We start from the raw sequence: 13,888 nt of genomic DNA on the forward strand, positions 1-13,888 counted from the left end.
CCCCCCCCCCCCCTTCCAGTGCAGGGATAGGAGGATTTGTGGGATAGGTGGGTTCTTAAGAAATCGAAACTTTTCTTATATTTTGCTTTCCTTAAAAGGATGATGGTTCCGATATTTCGGTCTCTGGCCTGAGTTTTCGATTTGTCGTAACTACTGGTCTGAAGAGTTTTAGTGGATTATTTACACTTATTATACAATTCCTATTGATTTGCTTCTTCTATATTGCACATGGACAGTTTCCTAATAATGTATGATGCAGTTCATTGCAGTTATTCAAGCTATTTTATATGCGGGAAAACAGCTTCAGCAGTTTCACATTGATGAAGAGGATGACAATTATTCCAGTGAAAGTATGATTGGCTCCAAGCTCCTAAGAAAGCTGATTTTATCTGCTTCCTCCTCTGGTTTGATTAGCATTGCTGCAAAACTTTTGTCAACGATCAGCAAAGAAGCTGCAGATCAAGGGGACCTTCCTAACCTGATGATCATCAATAATGACCAATTTCCGAAGGTATGTACGTGTTCGACTCAAAATGTTTCACTGTCTACAGTCATTTTCTTAATTCTTTGCTGTTGTGCTCCAATGCATTCTGCTTTCTTTATCCTCTTTTATATTCTTAGTATAGTCTTTTCTAGGTTGCTAGAGCTCGGAAGGAGGCTCAATCTGCAAGAGAGAAATTGGATTCTCTGATCACCGTATACCGTAAGCAGCTTGGAATGCGGAAGTTGGAGTTCATTAGTGTGTCTGGAACTACGCATTTGATTGAGGTTGTTCATTTTAAACTAACATGTAATATATTATTGTGTTAACAGTTCAGATACAATTTTAAAAAGAATTGGGACTGGTACCTATTCTTAATTTCTTTTGTACAGTTGGCCTTAGATGTAAAGGTACCCTCTAATTGGGTGAAGATCAATAGTACAAAGAAAACTATAAGATATCACCCACCGGAAGTACTGGCTGCCTTAGACGAGCTATCATTGGCAAATGAGGAGCTCATGGTAGCATCTCGGGATGCTTGGGATGGCTTTCTAAGTGGATTCAGCAGATATTATGCAGAGTTTCAATCTGCTGTTCAAGCACTGGCTTCCATTGACTGTCTGTATTCGTTAGCTATTCTCTCAAGACATAAGGTAAAATTTTAATGTAGAAAAGCTACTTCAATTTTCATAATATGATGTTAAGCTGTAATTCCTTTTAACTTAAATTCATACAGAACTATGTTCGTCCAGAGTTTGTACATGTTGATGAACCTGCTCAGATAGTTATATGTTCTGGACGCCATCCGGTACAACTTTTTGCTTAACAATGTTCTCTACTCATTCAACTAAATAAACTTCTTGTCTTTCTTTCTGTGCAAGTAAAGGATGACTTTTTTGGGTTCCATATTTTTGGGATGATGCATTGAATATGGTTGAAATACCATTATAGATGTTGGAATTTGCATTTTCTTGCATGAAGCTTAACATCTAGAGATCATAGACAACTTTTGTTTCGTGGTTTCTATACATGTCTACAACATATGACAAAGCAGGTTTTGGAGAGTACATTACAAGGCAATTTCGTCCCAAATGACACGAATTTGGACGTGAATGGAGAGCATTGTCAAATTGTAACAGGACCAAACATGGGAGGGAAAAGTTGCTACATTCGACAAGTTGCTCTCATTGCTCTAATGGCTCAGGTAAATTAAACTGATCCACTTTTATCTGAAACCATATCAGACACACAGACATATGTATATCAATTTCTTTCAAGTTTACACTGCAAATGTTTTTTCTGATCGATGTAGGTCGGTTCCTATGTACCAGCATTCTCCGCGAAGCTTCACGTCCTGGACGGTATATACACTCGAATGGGTGCTTCTGACAGTATCCAACAAGGTAGAAGCACCTTCTTAGAAGAAATGACTGAGACTTCACATATACTCCATCATTCCACATCACGTTCCTTGGTCATAATTGACGAGCTTGGGAGAGGAACAAGCACCCACGATGGCGTGGCCATTGCATATGCAGCTTTGCATAATCTTCTCCACCACAAGAAATGTTTGGTCCTCTTCGTTACCCATTATCCTAAAGTTGCTGATATTACAAAGGAATTCCCAGCATCTGCAGGGGTATACCATGTCTCATATCTGACTTCACACGAAACGCCAAGCTTCTCAGGCCCAAAATCCGCTCAGGATGTGATTTACCTATATAAGCTCGTTCCTGGAATTGCGGAGAGCAGTTTTGGTTTCAAGGTTGCCCAACTTGCACAGGTAACTTCAATTATCCACCTATCCTGCGCCTAATTCAAAACGCCCTGTACTTATTGTGACCGTAGTTCTTTTTGGCTTTGTTATGTTTTTTAGATACCTTTATCATGTATTGCACGAGCCACAGAAATGGGGGTATGGTTAGAAGAAATAGTAACCAGAAGAGCACAACGCAAAACCAGAGAAATACATTTACAAGAAGCATCAGGCAAGGGATTGGAATTGGAAAGCTCCGAGTGCTTCCTTGAAGATAGAATTGATGCTTACGAGGAATTCTTTCTGTTCTTGAAAGCTACAATATGTTCTCCTGATGATATGGGGAAACGTTTCCTTCAATTTTCCCAAGCTAGAAGCATGGCCATGGACTTGTTAGGAAGGTAAAAACAGTCATTTAACCTCCATTACTTCTCTGTTGTACGGCTGTCTTGTCTTGCTTACTTCTTTTGTTTTAACATTAAATGGCAGGTGAATGAAATCACTCAACTTGGAGTGATGAATAAATGAGTTTTTTGGGTGAGCAGTGAGGAGGAAAATCTCTCTGGAAGAGCATTAGTTCAGTCTTATTTCATCTTATTAGTATTTTGTGTACAGAATTTTCCCTTCTTCGCAAAAGACAGCCCCCTCAGATGCAAATCTTTGTAGGACAGCACTACTATCTCCTACTGCTTTACAAAGGGCACAATATGAGTACATTATTTTGAAATCTAAACCAACTGAATAGAAACAGAGCATGCTCTAATACCACATTTACCAAGGCAGATACCCCTATAGACTGTCCTCTCCTACCACCCAAAAGGATCACATCTGAATCTGAACTAAAACGTCCATCCTGATGAGATAATGATGATTTAATAATAGTAATGATCTTCCAAGATAACAGAGATACAAAAACAGTAACCATGTGGAGCACTGAAATATAATTTACTAAGCAAAAAGAATATCGAATACTGACTGGCAGTGGTCAAAAAAAGGGGCTTCGGGGATAAAAAGTTTTGTAACTAGTTTGAAGTTTGATACCCAAAACAAATTATGCATTTTCTTAGACTTTTTGAGACAGAAAACAAAAAGGGGGCGAGGGGGTGTCCTACCTTACAGTTTGCAGATAACCAAGCAGCCCGCTCTTTTTTCGAATCTCATCTTAGAATTCGTACCTCCATTGTTGAGATTAACTGAAGCTTCGATATTCCCAAAAAACATATATGTTTGGTGCATTGATACTGCACCCTTTTACTCTCCCGTTGCAGTAGACGTTCCCGGAACCTCTTGCGGTTTCAATCCTCTGCTTCACTCGCAAAAAGTTATCGTAGTCGTCCACTTTGCACGGTGGTACATTTGAATCGAGCTGCGTTTTAAACTTGCAAATGGGTCCAATGTACCAATCGAAAGATCCAGAGAAGTGGGTTGTAGAAAATTTTGAAGGGGAGAGTTATAGAGGATATTACATGGGGGTCTGACACGTTTATATGCCTCGCGGGGGGTTTCTCAGAACACGTGGTTTGGAAGAATATTTTGTCGGAATCCTCCATTTTTTATATCCCCTTGAGGGAATTTGACTCTGAAATCAGGAACTTGGCGAGCCGGAAGAGAGAAAAGAGAAAGGGTTATTGAGATTGGCAACTGGGTTTCACCGGAAAGTCCGAGTATCTAGCTGAATGATGAACCAGAATTCAGAAAACTGGCTACCACCCGGCTGGACTGTGAAGGTCAAAGTGAGGAAGAGTGGCAAGAAGGATAAGGTACTGTTTTCATTTTCTTTCTCCTGTGATTTTTACTTGCATTTCATAGATCTTTATCTGACTTCGCGACTTTTATGTTCCACATTGCTGTTACAACTAGCTTTTGATTTCAACTTGTATAGATTCTTACTGATCTGAGTAAATGGCTTACCTTCTTCTTGCTCCTTTGGCTATGATGCTCCCATATAATCCTTGGCCAAGGTTCTATCTGCATTTTGAATCAACTAGTTCATCCCATTTTAGGCCCTTTCTGTTTAGTCTTGCGTGAAGCAGCAAACTATGGTATCTTTTTCCTTCAGAAGAGGGAACTACAGCTTGTAATATTAGTGCAACTTCCATTAATGACTTAACAACATAACATGCCTCTTCCTATTTTAATGTCTTCTAGTTATTTGCTTTTGGTATTCAAATATTTGTTTGATAACCATGAATTCTACTACCATTTGGATGTTCATATGAAAAGTAAGTCTGAATAAAGATCACAAAACTGATGGTAGCCAATTATGTTCTGTTTTTTTCATTTCAAGATAAGTAATTAGTTGGATCTTTGAGACTAATTCTAATGTTGCAGTATTATTTTGAACCCTCAAGTCAAATGAGATTTAATTCTAGGGCAGAGGTGTTTAGATACCTCAAAACTCCTGCAATCAATCATCCTGAATCTGAAGGGAGCAGAACCGTGGAGCAACCAGAGAACAATGTCTGTCAAGAAATCTACCCTCAACTCTTTCTTCTTCTTCTTCTTTTGTTAATCCCTTATTGATTTTTCTTTAAAAACTTGTATTATTCAAGCAATCTAGGTGGAAGTTAAGAAGACTATAGCAAAAGGGTTACCTCCTGGATGGATCAGAGAAATCAGAGTAACGAGGACTGCTAACAGAATAAGAAGAGATTCAGTAATTGATCATCTATTTCCTTTACGTAGTTTCGATTTGTCGTGATGTTTGGATTTTGGATATGGTCTCTAACTTTGCACTTTGTCTCATCCATATATTTAGTACCCAAAAGTTGGTGACATGCTAAACAGCATGAATATTAACAAATGAAACTTGTATTTGCAGTTTTACATTAATCCTGTAAATGGAAATGCGCTTCGCTCGTTGAGGGATGTACATCGGTATCTAACAAGTGGAAAGGTGAGCCGATTAGCTTATAAATCAAGGAGCCAGAGCAACAGCAACAGCAACAGCAACATTGAGTTTCAGCACGATGATATCTCTGTAAGTGTTCTAAATGGCTGAATTTTGGGTGAATTCGTCTCTTTTAAAATATGTACATAAATTTTGGCCTGTTATCATGGATCCCGAATCAATGAAACCCATTAATACTTTTCTAGCTACTTGGCAATCTGAAATCTCAGAGCTATGGCTGTTTGACACTACTGTAAGCTCTCTCAATCTTTCGAGGATTAGACCGACTTGAGATTTTTAAGGTTTCTGAAACAGTTTGGATATTTTCTTGCTTTTAAACCCAAAATGCAAAAAGAAATCTGTTTCAAACCGAAATTTGATTTCTCTTTTTCTCTTAGTCACCTTCTGTCTCCGAGAAAGAGATGCTAGCGATTGGCAAAGCAAAGAGACAGATTATATGGAGCGACAACTCACCGGAACCGAGTGAAATAGTAGATGATGAAGCTATTTTTCCAAAGGCTGCAAGTGTTGGGGAAAGAATGCCCTTTTTGAAACCTAATTTAACTCACGGTATTGTTCTGAACATGCAGCTTTAGTGTGACATTTCTCCATCACTTATAATATGTGCGTTAAGTAAGTAGGTAGAGTGGGAGTTCATGCATTTTGAACAATGAAGCTAAAGATTCCAGTTGCTGTTATGGAATGCTGTAAAAGTAGATTGATTGCTTTGAAAAATTTGTTTAACATAATATGTAGAACACATGTACAGTGCTTAGAAGGGTTTTCATTTTTGAAGATTCTGTATCTGATGTGAATTTAGAAACTACTGCAGGGAGGATAGGCGCTAAGTTGCACTGCTCAACTCCCGAAGAGGCAAAAGAACGTGAGCAATCAGAAGGAAAGAATAATTTTTCCGACTTTGTGCCAACTCCTGATAAATCCTTCCAACACAAGTGCACTAGTGAGAATGGGGCAACAAAGATTGAGAGTAGAAAGAGACAAAGGAAAAGTAAAGACATAAACTTGCGATGCCGTGCTTCAAAGCGACTTGCAGGGCTCCAAGCTGAGCCAGTGCTTGAAGCTAAAACTGGTCACCAAGCGTGTTCGATTGCATGTGAAGAGTCTGATAAGCAAGTAGCCAGTACAACTAAGTGGCCATCTCAAAGTCCTGAAAATCCTGATGTCAAGCATGAAACAAAGAGCATAATTGACCCTCCTAAGATTGACACAAATCTAGATTCAAGTAGAAAAGAACATTCTGCTGTTGACTTGTCCATTCTGCCTGAGAAGGTTAAGAAGATGAAATCTGAAGATGCATATGAGCTGCAGCAGCCGAAATGCAATTCCTTTCTGCCTTCAGAGGACGTTCTGGAAAAGCATGTAGGGCAGGTGGAAAGTGATGATAAGGCTGATGTGAAAAAACAAGGCACTCTTCTTAAACTGCCTATGGAGGACTTACTGACTGATCCTTGCATTGCATTTGCAGTTAAAACGCTTACTGGAGACGTTTTTGACGCATCCATAAGCTCAGAAGCATCACTGATGCCAAACAATATCGATCGGCCTTTCGTGGCCTTTACTCACTTGGAATCAGAAAACAAGCTTAATGAGAAGTTGCCATCTCCAGAACTTCCTGTTACTCGAGTTGGGAAAGTCGAAAATAACAACATTGTTGAAAAGCTAGACTCGACTCTGAAGCTGCCAGTTGGGGAAATATGGGCGGACCCTTGTATAGAATTTGCTATTAAAACTCTTACTGGTGAGATCCCACTTGTTAACAATCCAGATATTGAGGATTACTTTCACCAATTTGCCCCCTCAAAAACCGAAGGAACTAACGCAAATGCCTCGAATCATGTTGGTTCGTATTAGTTACAAGACTGTGCTAGCCAGAAGGGGCAGGTTATTCAAGCACTGGAGGCATCTCTTAAGACCAACTTCTGAAGCTGTGGCACTGGTTTGCACCAACAAGAAAGCAACACTTTCAAAGGCTAATACCAACTTTATAACTTGTATAGTTTCGGTTGGCTGCATAGAAAAGATAAACGTCCTTGTTTACTTTTTCTTTTTTTCTTGTTTTGCTAGTTTTGGTCAGCCAACCCTCTTTTGCTTAAGTTTTGTACCTTGCCTCCTGGGCAACGTAATGTGCTTGTGTGATATCTCCACACACAACTTGATTTTGATTTGGTTGTAAGTTACCGTCAGTAGTAGACCTTAATATGGTGAAGTTGTTGTTCGATCTTGTTAAGTATGCAGCGTTTTTTTAATGGATACTTCGAGCAGAGCTCAAGTCCAAATGATGTTCATTTTCCAATCCGTTCACAATAACAAATACTGCCAGCTTCGAAATGTAACAACTTTATAAGACTTAATGATGACAAAATTCAGACCACTTGTATGAAATATGGTCATCAACCAAGAATGCCTATGAAAACACTCACAGTTTCAGTGGGAATTCTAAAGCTACCAACTAGCTCTTGAATCAAGATTATGTTTCATTTTGCAGTAAAGCTAGATAACAGGAAGCCAGATTGTGCTGACGCTCTCAGACAGGAGGGTGTAAAACGAATTAGGGGCCTCTAACACCTGTCAATGAGAGATAAACATTCATCACAGTAAGTACCAAAAGTCAATGGGCTCTAATATTGAAGTGTTTCAGCTTGATTTTCTAAGTTCTACGCAGTTTAAGAATGTAGAATGTTTCAAATTCGACCTAAGCAGAATCGAGACCAGCCCCACCTGCTCGAGCTCTCAATATTTCGGTTCTCTTACTTCTTTCCATTATATCCACCAACCATTCAACACTTTCCTTTATCCCCATCCTGTGATCAAAAGAATGAAGAGTTTCAATTTTCTAACAGCTTTTCTGCGGCAAAAGATAATTTAATGGATGAAAAACAGGGCATAAACTGGCTAACAAAAGACCAATTTTCAAGTACTTGAATGGATACAAACTGGCTATATTCACGTACCCATCATAGCCAGAAACAGCTTCAAACATGCAGACTCTTTCATCCAATTTTTTAAGATCAAGATAACGAGAAAGCTCTTCCGCTGATACAGCTTCAGGAAGATCCTGCATCCATGCATTCAATGATACCACAGCTCAAAATCAAATGTAAAGAGGAAAATGCAAAAATATGACAAGAAATTTGATCTTGAGAAGAAAGTATTATTTTCCCAATATATGAATGAATTGTTCATAGTTTCATGTTCTATATAGTTTTCCTTTTCTAGGAAAGAGGTGTGCAGAAAAGGAAGTGGTTCTGACCTGCTTGTTTGCGAAAACCAAAAGTGGAGCTCCTTGCAAATCCTCGTGTCGAAGAACTTTCTCTAGGAAAGAAATCCAAAACAATATCAATGCATCATATTCATCAAGTTTAGGTGGTTCCTGCAGCAGTAGAACCCTGCAGCTACCAACGTAATTAACGTATGGCCATCCTATATCATCACCTACCCATTGCAGATTTGGAATCTTCAAATTTCGATGGACAAGCAGCATCAATTACATAGATCACAGCATGTGCCTCTTCATAATATTTTTCCCAAATAGACCGAAGGCCAGGCTGCAAATAATTTCAAATGATGAAAAAGACGAACTAAGATAAATAACATATGCATACATGATTTTATATAACAAGACCTTTGCTCATTATACATACCTGACCTCCAAGATCCCAGAAGACAAGTTTTGCATTCAACACCTCAAGCCGCCCAATATTGAGTCCAACGGTTGGCACAATCCGATCGGGGGAGAGACCTTCTAAGTTCGAGAATAAGGACTTCAACTTCTCAAGCAAAGTCTGCAGCAAAAAGTTCGTAAGCCTAGAATAGTGGATGGGAAATATGAGGAAATAACTAAGCTCAATGAGTCAAGAGGGAAGAGGATTACTGTTTTCCCCGCCTTGTCAATTCCTAGGATGAGAACATGAAACTCTGTCTTACTAAATATGTACTTCCAGAGGCCATAAAATAAAGAGAACATTGTATCTTTTCAGTTTGCTCGGATATTAGTTTCTCTTAACTCTTGGGGTCAAACTTCATAACTTCAAACCTCCTTTGGCCAATTTATTCTGCAACTCCAGAAACAGGATAGAAATGAATAGCAAAGTAAATCAAATAAAACATAGCCCCACTTAGATTTTCATCCTATCAGTTTACCAGATTGTTTTCTCAAAATGTAAGTCTGGTTCCATGAGAATTCAAAGTAAAGCTTAGAAATTCAAGCAATCTACGAAAGGTTTTGCAAAGTCGATGAAAGTTCAGATATGAAATAGTATTCAAGCCTACACAAAACATTACTGGAATTTCAAAAGCAACTACCATTGAAATGTGTTTGTAATGGAAAAGAGAAAATAGAATACTAGACTCCCTTGCACCATCAAATTCTAATGCATAACATTCCCACTGAAAACTCCATACTTGAATACAAAATCAGAAAGGGGTTCTTAATAGTGATCCGTAACATCGCATCTACGAGCCGGAGAAATCTTTTCAGGGGCGATAATCAGCATATAGTTTACCAAAATTCGGATCCGCGAGCTGAAAGTAAACAATCGAGCAACATATTCCAAATGGTGAACCATATGTTCTATCAAGGATGGAAATGAGGAGCAAAAAGCATGTGCTAAGAATCAAAATCAACTTCATACGAGATGCTTTGTTACTCGAATAGTAAGATCAAACATCGAGCGCCAAAAACAATTACGGGACGCGGGAGAATTCCATCATGAAAAAAATTGGAAATGGAAAAATGCGCAGTTGAATTTCGGCGATCGAAAGCTAAACCATGGCAGTAAATGGATCAGATCAGGCAATAAGAGGAATTAACCCATTACAAATTCGGATCGATAAAACAGATAGGAAGTCGGATTCATACTCTTGGAATGAAAGGATTACTGAAAGAACTGCCGCTAGTGTACGGCCTTCCCCTTCCAGTGCAGCAAATACGAGCTCTCACCGCCTGAAAATTACCGGAGCTCTGTTTTTCCGTCCAAGAATTATAGAACTACCCTTCTAGAGGACGCTCTGTCTCGATTTCTCCCGATGCCGCAATTGCAAAGCAACGTTCTCTTCTCCCAATACCGATATTGCCCCCGCCAATTTGGCCATAGGGTATGTCGTTTGATTCCTTATTTCTAAATAAATAAATATAATTCGAAACTTACTCAATCATATAATATGTTTCATTAACCTAAAATTAATTACAATTTTAACCGATCAACAATATGTCACATTTTTTATAACATAAAGTAAAGAATATGATTATTTTAGTATTACTTATATAATATACCTTATGCTTCATATTAAATATATTATTAATACTAATCACACGTGGCATGATACCACAGGATAATTCAAAACGACTGCACCAGAAGCACATCACATAGAGCCAAAACCCCTTAATTTCGTTAGTTTAAAGACGATGCGTTGAAACCGAGAGAGTCACCATCAAGCGACCTCACGCGCCGCCCGGAAGGACGGGTGTTCCTCTACGGTGTCGGCCGTGAAGGCCTAATGCTCAAAGCCCTCTGTATACGGCTAGCTCATCTCGGCCTCTCGTCGCACCAGGTTGGCGACATGAACGCGCCGCCAATTTCAGCTCCTGACCTCCTGTATACGGATTTTCGACCGTCGATGCGATTTTCTCCGAGGCCAGATCCAACGGCGATAGAGTTTTGCTTCTGACTGTCTAGACGGAGAGCGGCTCGTGTGTTAATCACGCCGATGTGATTTTCTACGTTCCGGCGCAGAGCATGGCGGACGATGAGGAATCGATGACGGCGGCGGTGAAATGGCAGTCTCTGCTTCCGATGGGAAGTTCGTATGAAGGAGCTCTGTTTGTTTTGTTTGAAATGGTGGTATATCAACAGGGTGAGGCGTTGGGAGAAAGCCCCGAGACCGTCCGATCACGCCACACCAATCTTGAATGAATGGATAGATGGATCAGATTCAGTTTTAAATTTATATAAAGATCTATTTAGTTATAAAGTGTTTTAAAGCTAAGTGAATGAAAAGGCTAATTATTAGCATAATTTTGGAGATAATCCGATTGTGGATAACAAAATGACAACTCAAATCCATACACGTGGAGACAGATAACTGGGTGGATTTTTATGAGTCCAAAAGTAAATAGTTTGACTATAATAGGATTAGCATCCTAAATGAATGTTTGTTTGAAATTCAATTGTCAACCACTCCTTAAAAGCTTGCTTTATCCATCATTGATTGATGCCTAAGCGAACATAGAATAATTTTTTACGTTTATATTTTAAACTTATCTATATTAAACAAAATCAATCGTCTAATAATCTTTACGATATATTTTATTTTCTAATTTAATTATTTAAATATATATTTATTTTAAAGTTAAATATTACTATTTAAATATATGATTAATATAAATATAATTTGCTATATATATATATATATACTTTATTTTAAATACAATACAAGTTACAATTTTGGAGGCAAATAAATGAGGGTGGAAACAAAAGAAAAAAAGTAAATAAATAAATAAGGAAATTTGTCAGAATCCGCCAACTGGAATAAAAGTCAGATCTTTTTGTTTCTCACTATTCATCTTCTAAAATATCTCTCTCTTATCAGTATTTAATCCATCCAGATATTTTCACCGCTCTCCTCCAAGCCCCAATCTTCCCCACCTTCTCGACTACACTTTTGTTCCCTACTCGCTCTCTCCTTCCTCCACCTGTCCCCCAAATTATTACTCTCTTTTTCCCTGCCATATACTCCCAATCAATAAACACAAATTCATATAATTTCGGGTTAAATTACACCAGATTCATTTTATTTCTAATATTTTAAGTAATATATACAATAAAGTTTGTAAATTATAAAATACATTTTAGATTTTTATTTAATCAACCAACACGGAAAAATGGAGGATTTAATTATGATGGTATTATGATTATTATTTTTTTTTAAAAAGTACGTGTGAGAGAAGGAAGGCGAGTAGCGAAAACGCTTTATGTGTTAATCTGTACTCGCGTTTGAGAGAGGGGAAAAAGGGGAAGGCAGCGAAAAGGAGAGGGGAACCTATGGGCTCTTCGCTAAAGCGGTCTATAAAAACCAACGTAATTAGCCCCACGAATCGACACTCACTCCCAAACCCATCGGAAAAGTGCATTTTATAATTCTTCTCCTTCTTCCAACTCCTGTTTGGTTCTTGATTTCGTATACTCCTACCCATGGAGTCGCACGTGCAATTCAGCGAAACGAAGCCGTTTTGGACCAATGAGAAGCACATGCACTTCTTGAATTCCATGGAAGCTTCTTTTGTGCGATCAATGTTCAAAAATCGGAACTATCGCCGCCGTCTACAGCTGGACCGCCACCTGTCGGACACCGCAGACTCAACCCTAGATTCGCCTCAGAAGAACAGAAAAAAGCATTCCATCTCCGGTGAGTTTAATGTTAGCGTTTTTTGTCAGTCATTTTGTACGCCTTTAAGCCTTGTTTGGATGCACGAATATAATGAACGCAAATAATAGGATTAGGGTTGGAGTAGTTCTTGGTTAACGTTAAAGACGCATTCTTTTCCTATATTTGGGGGTTTTTTTTTTTTTTTAATTTTATTTTGACTCAAATGGACCAACCAACCAAACAGCGCCTAAACAACACGACTAAAGCGGGAATAGTGAATATTCCCTGTGAAGATATTTATGTGTGATTTATATATCACAATAAAAATCAATTTCCCTTTTTGTAATGTTCTTTTTTGTTATTTATTAATTTATTTTCTTTTTAACGACTTACGGCTATGATCCAGTAGGTACCAGAATGGACGGTAGATCTAGCAGGAGATCAAGACGGATACCATCTCTACCGCACACTTCAATTCAAGATCAGGTCATTATAAATATGTGCAACTCTCTTGTCTTTATTTCCTTTTAATCTTATCTTTTCCAATCAAAATTATGCTCTTTTTGCGGCTTATTTCAGCATTTGTTGTAATGCCACGTGGATATAAACTAATAACTTATTTAGGTTTAATTAAATTTAAATACAATTTTTTCTCAAGTAGTTGATATTTTAAACAATAATATAGATATTTATAGTTAAATTATTAAAATAAAATGGCATGCTTATGTGGTATGGCAGGTGGTCCCACAGATGGAAGAGAGAGCAGTTGAGGATGAAGATGAGAGAGACCATCCCATGTCACCTGTCAACTAATAAATATAGTATTAATTATTATTATTATTTCAGCTGCATCTTTTTCCCATTTAGTTTCTTCATTTAATCCTCGTGTCTTTTCACTTAGTTTATTAATCTTCAATTAATGATGGGAAATGAGTGAAGGCGTTAATTTAATTGGCTACCTCAGGTAGGTTAAATACAATAAACGAAGAAGAGGGTGAAATTGTAAATAAAGGGAATATTCAAAGATATATATATATATATATTTTTTTTAATATGTTTTTTATTTTCCAAGATCATAAAAGACCATGTGGGGTTATAGCAATAGGAAAAGGGAGTCCATCGCCAACTCTGATTGGGAATATACTATAAGATAATATAATATAAATGATAGTATAGTGAAAGGAAGATATTTTATTTGGCAATGTGGGGTTGATTTGATTATGATTGGTTTGTTTTTTTTTTTTTTTTTTTTTTTTTTTTTTTTTTTTTTTTTTTTTTTTTTTTTTTTTTTTTTTTTTTTTTTTTTTTTTTTTTTTTTTTTTTTTTTTTTTTTTTTTTTTTTTTAAATCTTTTTTTTATTGGGTACAATGGAAAG

The 13,888-nt window shown here is 37.6% G+C and overlaps 4 protein-coding genes and 1 pseudogene across 10 annotated transcripts in view; 4 read left to right on the forward strand and 1 right to left on the reverse strand.

The window, feature by feature from the left end:
- Positions 1-3,019, forward strand: part of LOC111430887 (DNA mismatch repair protein MSH3) — a 6,842-nt gene extending 3,823 nt beyond the window's left edge. Inside the window, exons 6-13 of the mRNA XM_023067361.1 lie at positions 260-511; positions 637-768; positions 874-1,134; positions 1,218-1,289; positions 1,536-1,685; positions 1,794-2,264; positions 2,358-2,638; positions 2,727-3,019. Of these exons, the coding sequence (XP_022923129.1) occupies positions 260-511; positions 637-768; positions 874-1,134; positions 1,218-1,289; positions 1,536-1,685; positions 1,794-2,264; positions 2,358-2,638; positions 2,727-2,730 (1,623 nt within the window). The 3' untranslated portion in view covers positions 2,731-3,019. The remainder of the gene's footprint in view (positions 1-259; positions 512-636; positions 769-873; positions 1,135-1,217; positions 1,290-1,535; positions 1,686-1,793; positions 2,265-2,357; positions 2,639-2,726) is intronic.
- A 505-nt stretch (positions 3,020-3,524) lies between these two features.
- Positions 3,525-7,398, forward strand: LOC111430888 (methyl-CpG-binding domain-containing protein 13-like). 4 transcript variants are annotated; one of them, XM_023067362.1, is made up of 6 exons: positions 3,525-3,997; positions 4,569-4,697; positions 4,798-4,893; positions 5,059-5,217; positions 5,526-5,697; positions 5,960-7,398. In XM_023067362.1, exons 1-6 carry the CDS (start codon positions 3,914-3,916, stop codon positions 6,997-6,999), a joined length of 1,680 nt encoding a protein of 559 aa, XP_022923130.1. In that variant the 5' UTR covers positions 3,525-3,913; the 3' UTR covers positions 7,000-7,398. The 4 variants fall into 4 exon arrangements, with proteins under 4 accessions (XP_022923130.1, XP_022923133.1, XP_022923132.1 ...); XM_023067364.1 differs by having other exon boundaries at positions 3,909-3,997; positions 4,589-4,697; XM_023067363.1 differs by having other exon boundaries at positions 3,918-3,997; positions 4,120-4,697.
- Positions 7,399-7,469: 71 nt separating this feature from the next.
- Positions 7,470-10,713, reverse strand: LOC111430890 (ADP-ribosylation factor-related protein 1-like). Of its 3 annotated transcripts, none has more exons than XM_023067368.1 (9): positions 10,577-10,700; positions 10,007-10,265; positions 9,020-9,200; positions 8,790-8,930; positions 8,585-8,693; positions 8,399-8,460; positions 8,100-8,203; positions 7,841-7,949; positions 7,470-7,713 (listed from the first exon to the last, which is right to left on the reverse strand). In XM_023067368.1, exons 3-8 carry the CDS (start codon positions 9,110-9,112, stop codon positions 7,841-7,843), a joined length of 618 nt encoding a protein of 205 aa, XP_022923136.1. In that variant the 5' UTR covers positions 9,113-9,200; positions 10,007-10,265; positions 10,577-10,700; the 3' UTR covers positions 7,470-7,713. The 3 variants fall into 3 exon arrangements, with proteins under 3 accessions (XP_022923136.1, XP_022923137.1, XP_022923138.1); XM_023067370.1 differs by having other exon boundaries at positions 7,474-7,713; positions 7,867-7,949; XM_023067369.1 differs by lacking the exon at positions 10,007-10,265 and having other exon boundaries at positions 10,577-10,713.
- Positions 9,917-11,159, forward strand: LOC111430516 (annotated as a pseudogene).
- An 867-nt stretch (positions 11,160-12,026) lies between these two features.
- Positions 12,027-13,694, forward strand: LOC111430892. 2 transcript variants are annotated; one of them, XM_023067371.1, is made up of 3 exons: positions 12,027-12,552; positions 12,920-12,999; positions 13,252-13,694. In XM_023067371.1, the coding sequence occupies exons 1-3, from the start codon at positions 12,339-12,341 to the stop codon at positions 13,324-13,326; spliced, it is 369 nt and encodes a 122-aa protein (XP_022923139.1). In that variant the 5' UTR covers positions 12,027-12,338; the 3' UTR covers positions 13,327-13,694. The 2 variants fall into 2 exon arrangements, with proteins under 2 accessions (XP_022923139.1, XP_022923140.1); XM_023067372.1 differs by having other exon boundaries at positions 12,050-12,552; positions 12,923-12,999.
- The last annotated feature ends 194 nt before the right edge of the window (positions 13,695-13,888 follow it).

This window comes from Cucurbita moschata, unplaced genomic scaffold (genome assembly GCF_002738365.1).
Source record: "Cucurbita moschata cultivar Rifu unplaced genomic scaffold, Cmos_1.0 Cmo_Scf00034, whole genome shotgun sequence".
Lineage (NCBI taxonomy): Eukaryota > Viridiplantae > Streptophyta > Magnoliopsida > Cucurbitales > Cucurbitaceae > Cucurbita > Cucurbita moschata.